Source organism: Nansenia antarctica (genome assembly GCF_963989245.1).
Source record: "Nansenia antarctica genome assembly, chromosome: 1".
NCBI lineage: Eukaryota > Metazoa > Chordata > Actinopteri > Argentiniformes > Microstomatidae > Nansenia > Nansenia antarctica.
This window is the reverse complement of record NC_137674.1, coordinates 100049627-100059840: the sequence shown is the minus strand read 5'-3', so window position 1 is coordinate 100059840 and position 10214 is coordinate 100049627. Positions and strand designations below refer to the sequence as shown.

At 48.0% G+C, this 10214-nt stretch overlaps 2 protein-coding genes across 2 annotated transcripts; both read right to left on the bottom strand.

Moving 5' to 3' along the window:
* Positions 1–406: 406 nt before the first annotated feature.
* Positions 407–2984, bottom strand: LOC308155158 (leucine-rich repeat-containing protein 24-like; the record flags this gene model as incomplete). Its single annotated transcript, XM_080528409.1, has 4 exons — positions 407–1596; positions 1910–2078; positions 2382–2660; positions 2832–2984. The coding sequence occupies 4 exons, from the start codon at positions 2982–2984 to the stop codon at positions 407–409; spliced, it is 1791 nt and encodes a 596-aa protein (XP_080384535.1).
* Positions 2985–5253: 2269 nt separating this feature from the next.
* On the bottom strand, positions 5254–8386 carry LOC308155148 (E3 ubiquitin-protein ligase RNF14-like; the record flags this gene model as incomplete). The annotated part of the gene is made up of 6 exons (XM_080528398.1): positions 5254–5367; positions 5840–6012; positions 6329–6614; positions 6762–7391; positions 7631–7761; positions 8233–8386. 6 exons carry the CDS (start codon positions 8384–8386, stop codon positions 5254–5256), a joined length of 1488 nt encoding a protein of 495 aa, XP_080384524.1.
* Between the last annotated feature and the right edge of the window lie 1828 nt (positions 8387–10214).

Genomic DNA, 10214 nt, shown 5'->3' with positions numbered 1-10214 from the left:
GCACGCCAAGGATGATTCCGTCCAAACCTGGTGGGTTGGCATGGCAACTCCAGCAACCAGGTATAGACAGGTGGATTCTCTCCACTCTCAGTCTGACACAGAAATGTTCTAATAGTTCTCACCTATAGTCTCATCTCTATAGTTTTCACCTCTAATGCAGAACATTGGTTCTCCCAGGAGAGGAGGTACAGTTGGGGTGATAGAGTTTCCTTCCTTCACTCCCCGCCCCCACGGACAGGGGGCGCTGTCTGAGCTGTAATATTATCATTAACCTCACTGGGGTTCGGGACTACCTGTTCCGCTCCCTTTTATATTTTGTCAAACCGTTTATCAAGTTAGTTCCATTGAGAGGAAAACATCTCTTTTACACAAGAGTGACGTCACTGATGCTTCTGCTGGCCGGCCCTCAGCAGTGGATCTCGTAGGCTATCTGTGAGTCCAGGAACAAACCTGTGTGGTTGAGAAACAAGCCCTCCGCCTCGGCCGTGGTCATGGGCTCAGCCTCCCCTCCCTCCCCCGCCATCCTCCTCATCGTCCGAATGTCTGGCTCCATGGGGGACTTGGTGGGGGTCATGGGGGGGGGCTCCTGCTGGGGGCCGTACCCTAGGCTGGTGGTCATGGCGGTGGGGGGCGGCGGAGGCGGGAGGACGGGCTTGGCTCGGTTCAGGACGTACATCTCGTGTCCGCGCTCGTCGCGGTACTCCTCCAGCTGGGCGAAGGTGGTGGGACCGTCCGAGTAGTCGTTGACATACAGGATGCTCTCCTCCTTGTCGTCCGCGTCCTTCAGGCGCTGGTGGTGGCGGCTGTAGATCATGGCGACCAGGAGGAGGGCGGTGAGCGCCAGCAGGGAGATGCCGATGGCGATGGCGGTCTGAGTGGCGGCGCCCAGAGCGCTGAAGGCCATGCTGCCCAGGGCGTAGAGGGGTTCCCTGCTGACATCGGACGAGGACGACCCCGGGCGCGAGGAGCGCAGGCGGGGCCAGGGCGGCGAGTAGGGAGCTGCGGGGGCCCACGGCGAGGAGGAAGAGGACGAGTTAATGCCCAGCTGAAAGGTGACGCGAGCCACACCCCCCGCGTTCCAGGCCTCGCACTCATACAGCCCGGCGTGTGCCACGGTCACGTTGCTGAGGAACAGCATTCCGCTGCCGGTGTCTGGGTCGAAGCGCTCGCCGTCCACCTTCTGAAGCCTCACCCTCTCTTCTGGATGAGCCGCCACTTCCTCCGGCCCTACGGCCCCTTCACCCCCACCTCCACCTCCTCCGCCACCCAGCTCCTGGACCAGGCCGCGGGGGGAGAGCATCACCTTACCCTGGGAGGCCTTCCTCCAGGTGACCTGGGGCCGGGGGTAGCCGGAGGCGTGGCAGGACACTCGCAGGCTCTCCCCCAGCCTGACAGCCAGGCGCCGGGGCTCCAGCTGCACCAGGGGGGGGATACACACCAGGCTGTTGAGGGGCACCTCCACCAGGCTGAGGTGGGACAGGCGGGGTGGCTCCGTACATACCAGGCGCCTCTCGGCAGAGCTCAGGAGACGTTGACCCTCCTCGTCGATCCAGCTACGCAGCCAGTGGAGCGCACAGTCACAGCGCCAGGGGTTGTCTAGGAGGGAATAGTACAAATTCAATATTAAAGTTGTAATGCATTTGTAATGCATTTCAATTGCCACTTTACAATGATGCAACCAGGGCGTATGGATACAGCAGATAGATATAGATATATAGATATAGATAGATAAATAGATGGATGGATGGATGGAGAGAGAGAGAGAGATAGATAGATGCTAGATAGATGCTAGATAGATAGATAGATAGATAGATAGATAGATAGATCGATCGATCGATCGATCGATCTTCAATTCTTGTCCCATTGCCCCTGTCTCCCATTCATACCCTGCCCTCCCCTCTCCCCTCACCTGTAACCCGCAGCACCTGCAGGCTGACCAGGGGTCTGAGCGTGGCGGGGCCCATGGTGTGGAGGTTGTTTCTGCTGAGGTCCAGCAGGGCCAGGGAGGTGAGCCCGACCAGAGCCTGGTCTCCCAGCATCTCGATGCTGTTCTGCTGCAGATGAAGCTCCTGGAGACGCTACATACAGGACAGGAGGGACGGGTACACCTCAGTCATCATTATCCATGAACAGTCATTCTGGATGTATTTGTTTGTTTGCCTGTTTGTTTGTTTGTTTGTTTGTTTGTTCATTCTTTAATCTATTAATACTCTCCGGTATTTGGTTTGAGGTGTACCAACATTAAAATAAGCAACTATTTTCAGATTTCAGATCTGTAAAAAACTGAAAGATTACCTTGCCCTATTTGGGGACTTTTTCCCCAGACCCTGTCACATATTGTTGGTCATTAGTGATAGAAGCAGTTGTGGTGGGTGACTCACCTGTAGGCCTCTGAAGGTATAGTCCTGGAGGCGTGTGACGTCATTTCCTGCTAGGTAGAGAACGCGGAGGTGCTCCAGTCCTTTGAACATGTCGCCGGTGACCAGGTGTATGCGGTTCCCGTTGAGGGCCAACTCCAGCAGCTGGCCCTGATTCCGGAAGGCTCCGGGCTCCAGGGCTGAGATGCTATTGTTCTGCAGGTACAAGTAGTGGAGACGACCCAGCTGGGACAGGTCTGACACACGGATCTGACCAATGGCATTGTCCTGGAGGAAGATGGTCTAGAAATGGAGAGTAATGGGGAAGATAGTAACAAAGGCAGGGCAGGGATGTGTGTGTGTATGTGTGTGTGTGTGTGTGTGTGTGTGTGTGTGTGTGTGTGTGCGTGTGTGTGTATGTATGCGTGTGTGTGTGTATGTGTGTGTGTGTATGTGTGTGTGAGGTTGACCTACCTGTGTGGAAGGTGGTACGTGTGAGGGGATCTCTCTGAGGCCCATGGAGCCACATTCTACAGTCAAGCTGTAGCAGCGACAGCCCACAGGACAGCCCCATGAAGGGAGGCTGTGGACGGACAGGATCAGGGCAGACAAGAGGACGAGAGGCATGGCTTCAACAGGACTGAGAACCTGTGGAAAGAGGGGGAGGGAGAGAGGGAGAGAGAGAGAGAGAGAGAGAGATGGTTTGGGAGACAGTCAGAGGTAAAGACCAGAGACAAACGGGCAGTGTTAGACTCACAAACATCACATTAGCAACTCAATATTTATTTCTATTATCCTGTTATCTTACCCAGTGTGGAATCTTCTGAATGTTTCTGAGTTCCCAGTGAATGGGTACACCAGAATTGTAAAAACAAATATATTTTGGCTTTTTTAATGATTGTATTGTTTAGGCCTGATTATAGCCTACATGGTGATGTATGTCCAGCTACCTCTGCGTGACACCAACAACAACTGCAACAGCGGCAAACATTAGGGTATTATAATGATAAATATGGTAAACATGTTTTAATCCTGATAACAATTATGATCACTGTCATAAAGATAAAGACGCTTCTTATCAAGCACTATAGGCCGTACAGTCCAAATGATCGCAGTGTTCACACACAAAAAAGGGCACCGATCGACGTGCTGCAAACATCAACATAAAAGGAGAGATGCTCTGTTCAATTTCAATCGCGCGGATTTTGCCTATGGTTCCTATGGTCCGTTGCGCGTTATAATTTCGAGGTAAAGCGTCTAAATGTTACCTTCGTGCAGACAGACTGGCCTGTTCCTCTCAAATGACGGCCGGATCTCTTCGGGAAAATATTAATTCGACATTCTCATTAACACAACACATTGTCCATACCAGTGTTGGGCCGCGATCAAGGTACAGTGAGGGCCCGCATCCTCATGAAATAGCCTAAGGATATAGAATCCTTGACCGCTACCGCTCTCCGCACTGATAGATCTGTTCCCTGATTCGGTGAATCAGGTAAATTCCTTATTCTTAAAATAAATACATCTCATTATGTTATCTTGTCACCCTCCCTGTGTACGCACCGTGTCATCCAATTTCCCATGCACGTTACACCGTCTCTGTAGCCCCTCCCATGTCCCATCCCCTCCTCTCTCTGCCTCCCTGTCCTAACTCATAGCGTCATTACTACATCTGGCCTTGTCTATGTCCTGGCCACTGTTGTAAGAACGTCCTTACATTTTCTTACCTAGAAGAATTTCTCTGCTATTCTGTCTCTCGATTTTCTCTCTCTCTCTACACACACCCACACACACACACACACACACACACACACACACACACACACACACACACACACACACACACACACACACACACACACACACACACACACACACACACACACACACACACACACACACAGCTAGTGATCGGGGCGCTGTCCATGGTGCTGATCTCCACCCGTCTACATTCAGCGGACCTCTGTCGCTGTCCAATTCTGAATTATTCGAACCTTTATATTCGGTTGTTGACAGTCATTACATGGATGAATCCTTACATTCTTCAAAATATATAAAGTGAGGAGTAGCCTAACCAACCAAATAATCCAGCTAAAAGACGTGAGTTACCTTGTATCTGAAGGAATATGATGTATGATACCCGAGGGAAGACAGATATATTATGCAGCTAAGCCAACTCTGTGAACAGAGATGTAAAACCGACGAGTTACATTGAATGTTTTATTCCAGCCGTTAGATCGTGTTCTTAGAGTCGCAGAGAAAAGGCAGCTTTTGATATGAAAAATACCTGTATGAAAAATACCGGGTTGTGAGGCCCCCTGCTGACAATATGAGGTATCTCAGATCTATATCCGTCATGATGAGATGTCTGTATGAAATGTGCTAAATAAATACAGATTTAGTGATCGATAATAAAGCCAAAGTTAATAGTCTAAAATGTTACATTCACCCTAGAAAGGAGAATACAACCTCAGGATGGATATCATTGATACAGCAAGACGCATCATTCACCCAAGTTTCATAAAAATGTAATTATAGTCCAATCTTCGATTTCATTGGTTCAATTAACACAGATAAATAACACACAATAAATGGATTCAATCAGACCAACACATTGCTCTTTAGGCCAAGAACCCAAACTTTATTCTGTGCATGAGGAAAGCAACTTTTATAATTATTAATTTTTATGTATGTAACCTTTATTTTTGTGGTCCCATTGAAATGTGAGGACCTCTTTTATGGCTGCTATATATTTATTTCTGTGAAGTGCATTGTGTTACCTCTGCATATTAAATGCTTTATAAATAAAAGTTCTATTTGATTTGATTTGGTAGGTTAGCATCATCATCATCATCATCATCATCATCGTTGTCGTGGTCGTACACCTAGTATGCAATTAGGCGTCGTCGTCGCAGGTGTGGTTGGCAAAGTCTTTCCCCTTGGTCAGACACAACCAACAGAAGCGCTGGTAACAGGTGGTACAGGTCATCATGTTGCAACCACCATTCTTCTGTAAGGACCGGACCACACACACAGACTGGTCACGGGGGACGTCATGACATATTCAATCAAATATAAACTAACTTTATTTCAAATGCAACAATAGAAAGGAGGAGCAAGACATTCTTCCACTTTCCTTTATTAATTGACCTGTTCAGTGATAAAGGTAAAGAAAGTTTTTGGCCTTAGCCATGGTTGGGGAGTGACTGAAACAAATTTACATTTGTATCTGTTCATTGAACGTGCCAGAATATAAACATCGAAATCGAAGAGTGCTTTGCCTTTTTGTTCTTGCACTTGACTGACCCTATGACGAAAGAGCACCTCCAATACTTACAATTACTCATTGTAATACATGAGTGGAATTGAATGGAATAAGGAATGGTTTCTAATACGTGTTTGATACCATTCCTTATTCCATTCCATGCATTACATTGAGCCCGTCCTCTGATTTCGACATCCACCAGCCTCACCAGACTCACCTCTATTTTAACAGAGCAACATGGACATTTCTTGATGTTTTTGCTCATCCAGCCTCCAGTCAGACTCTGTTCCACCACGAGTTGGAGTATGTTTTTCCCATAACGCTTCTCCAGAAGCTTCCTCCGCCCAGAGCTGCCAGAATGATAGTCCTCCCACAGGCCCTTGAGCCCGGCTAGACACACACACACACACACACACACACACACACACACAGTTTGATTGAACTTAAGTGCTTTTTAATTGAGCTGACTCACCAGTAGGCAGGGTTTTAAACGGCATACCTCCAAAAGGGTGCGTGAGAACAACATGATTTGGAGGTATGCCTAAGCAAGACTAGCTTACCACTAACATTGCCAAGCCAATGCAATGTTAAAAACGTTCCTCTAAAACTGGCCACGTATGTTGACACACCCAGAGACAATTGAATTCAATGTGACATTATAAAAACAACGTTTTAACGAAGTAAAATAATAAATGAACTCCTTTACACTCAGCCTCGGGTACGTCAGCATAGGAACCCTGCATCAGCATATAACGCTGAAGCCCTGCAGGCAGTGGGCAGTGGGAGGGGCCATGGTAGCTCCTCCTACAGAGGGAACAGAAGGCGTAGCGGCAGACGAGGCAGAGTGCGGCGTTGGTGTCTGGCTCCAGGATCACGGCGGCGGTGCAGTCGTGGCGAGGACAGTACACGACGTCAGCCATGCGGTCGAGGGTGGACTGGAGCAGGAGGCGGTCATAACGACCAAACAGCTCCTCCCCCACCAGGTGCTTCACCTGAGGGGAGGAGGGGCAAGAGGCAGCACTGTCTGAGTTGAGTTCCCTCGTAGAGGGAGTGGGAGTTTTCACCAATGTGTACGTGTGTGTGTGTGTGTGTGTGTGTGTGTGTGTGGTGTACGTGTGTGTCCCTGTGTGTGTACATACCTGTGAGGGTGTAGCCGCGGAGCCACACTCAGACTCAGGACAGGTGAGTCCATGTACGTTCCCATCTCTGATCTGGACCTTGAAGTACTCGGCCATGCACGCGTTACAGTAAACATGACCACAGACTCTGAACTGGACACACTCGGAACCCAACCTGACCAGGAAGCAGATGCCACAGCTATACGGCTTGCCGTCAAATACCCTCTGCCTCTGGCTCTCATCGTAGTCCAGGAGATGGGCCAGGAGGTCAGAGTCTGGGGTCTGTTCTGAGAGGGCAGCCCTGGGGTCCAGGGCCTCCAAGCCCCCCTCCAGACCTCCTCCAGCCTGGCTGCGGTCTGAGGTTGGAGTAGACTCCTTGATGCAGTCCTCTGACTTGGGAGCAGCCTGGTTGTTGTAGTCCTCTGACTTGGGAGCAGCCTGGTTGTTGTAGTCCTCTGAGGTTGGAGCAGCCTGGTTGTTGTAGTCCTCTGAGGTTGGAGCAGCCTGGTAGTAGACAGGGATCTCCAGAGGGGACTGGATCTTGAGGAAGTTGAGGAGGTCTTCTTGGAGGAACTGGACCCAGTAGAAAAGGACTACGTTTCCCACATTGCCTTGCCATAGCTCATCCAGATGCTTACATACTGATGAGAGCTGGGACATAAACCACAGATTACCCCACCCGCACGCACACGCGCGCACACACACACACACACACACACACACACACACACACACACACACACACAAAAATGAGCACAGGCAGATACACAGAGAGAAAGAGAGAAAAACAGAGAGAAAGAGAGAAAGAGAGAGAAAGAGAGAGAGAGGGACACACATACACACACAGAGAGGGATGTCTGACTGTTTACTCACACAAAGCTTTAACACACCTGAATGAGGGAGAGCCATCTGCAGCTCAGAGTGAAACTGGGTGGGGAGGTGGAGGGGTAATCCACAGGTAGGTCAAAGGTCATCAACAGGGGAGGGAGGAATGATATCCCATACTCCCTGTGCTTGTCACCTTGGCATCAACAACAAACAGTCAGGAAACGTGAATACCATTATCTGCTTTATCACAGCTTTATTACTCGATGTTATGGTCCATTCTGTCTATGGCCTGCCGTTCACAAGTATTGGATAACTGATAACGATGGTTGCCTACCAGAATAAAACATTATTAAATATTCCTAATAAAAGTTCCCCCTTATATTTCACCTTATATTCCCCTTGTATGTAAAGAGGTAAACCTTGATAACTTTTGAACCGTACATGATAGAACCATGGGGTTTGGACCATAGTTTTTCTCATGAAATTCTATGTGAGATGGACATATTTATTTTTATCTAAAGTGAAAGCAAAATGATATGTGTGAACACCCTACCTTATGTTTTGCAGTTTGTGGTGAGCCAGTGGGATCAGCAGATTGAACATTGTGACCACACTAGATCGTACTAAACGTGTGAGTAATGATCATTGATGAGCATAAACATACCATGTTTGACAATCACATGGAAGTCCCGTGGGAGGTCAACAGAAACCCGAATCCGCCCGAGTGACGCCGACTCTGCCCGAACGAACTCTTCCGGAACATAGATACTTGCCAGCGCCAACAGTTCATCTTCTTGCGCTTCTAAGTCGTCGTTCATAACCTCAAATGCCCCTTTTTTCTATCTCTCTCTAGCAAGAAAAGCTACTTATCTACACGTATACCAATAAATAAACGTAAAGCCCTGCCTTTGTTACTGCCGCTCCTTACTGATAGTAATTGTACTTTCCTTTTCTATTCTGTCTGTGTACTCTTGTAAAAAGTGTTGAAGCTGTTGACGGTGAAAATGATCCTTCTCAGACGGATGCGCACTGTAGCTTTGGAGCTGCAGAACAGAAGGCCATCAATATTCTGGTTTAGAATATGATGCAAGAGATCTCAAAGATCAGCAATAACTGAGGTTTATGGCATGGCAAACCCAGGAAACATTGCCCTCCCATGATGACTCACCGCTGAACGCTCCCCAGCCCAACCCCGCCTGTTTGATCAGTACGTCCAGTGGTGTAGTCTACGTGATACGCAGGACTACGCCGTATACCCACTAGGAAAGGCCAAGGATTTGCGTATACCCACTAGAAAATGCGCGAGGATACGTAACGGCGTTTTGTGACAGAACTTTCACTTTCATTCATAAAATTCACCCCGTAGACCTGTGTTACGAAGCACTTACTTCGAACTTTCTGACATGTTTGTTATCACATAACCAGTCGTTCAGAATGCTAGTCTCAGTATTTCCCCTACAGAGCCTTGGGGTGGGCGGGCCGCGAATTTGCGAAACCTAGGATGGTAGGGGGAGGCAGGGCAATACCGCTACCTGATTGGTTGGCGAAGCACTCCCTCATTTCGCCAGCCAGCTGGACTGAAAAAATCAGGTGTAGTGCTGAGGCACAAATATGTACATTTCAAGCCTGCAAACTGCGACACTTTAAATAAATGTGCAATAACACTATTGTGCAATATGACAACCCTAGTCGTCTATCTGTACAGTATAGTATAGTGGATAGTGTACATAGCCTTTATTTATGTAAACCAGCTCCTTCCCTTCTTGTGATTTTTTTAAAAGTGTTTTTTCCCCTTTCCTAACACCAGGGGAGCCACCCCTCCTAAATTTCGTTGTTTGGTACCTGTACTGTAGCAATGACAATAAAGACGATTCATTCATTCATTCATTCATTCATTCATTCATTCATTCATTCATTCAAGTGTCTGATTATAGTTTCATGGTGTGAATAATAGTGTCAAAGAACTAGCAAGCTAGCTAGCTAGCTCAGAGGTGATTAGATGAGCTAGTCTGCTGCACACATGCCAGCTAAAGAGCTAACTGGAGGCACTTTATTATTTTACTTAAAGTAGATATACAATCTTTCTTATTCTGCTAGAATTGGGCTTTATGGTAATACCATAATGGCATATTTACAGTACATGGACAGTGGATTGAAGCATTGGAACAAACCCTCACTCATTGGAAATGTCTGTTTTTTGTAGTTGGACATACGATTTTCTTACAGGTGAGAGAGTAATTAAAGACAGTATCTGACTCTATTGCCCACAGCAACCCAATATTCAATTAGAATGATGTTATGATTTTATATGAATTCAATGTATACCTCTTATTAAATTATAAATACTCTGGTTGTTATATTTGCCTTTTGGGTGACAGCAAAAGAGGGAGAGAGGAGGATAGAGAGGGAGAGAAGGAGAGAGAGCAGGATGGTGTCGGCACACCAGAGAGAGAGAGAGCAAGAACCAGGTGAGAAAGTGGACATGTAGTCAAGACCACGTAAGTAGCCTTGAGAACCGATGGTTCTCGAGCCTAACGGCCCTTAGGGGGCAGGAGCCTATCTCCTGTTTCTGTAGCGTGAGGCAGCTTGATGTACAAGTACAGTCCATGCCACCCCCCCCCCCCCCAAGGCAGCAAACACTGGTGT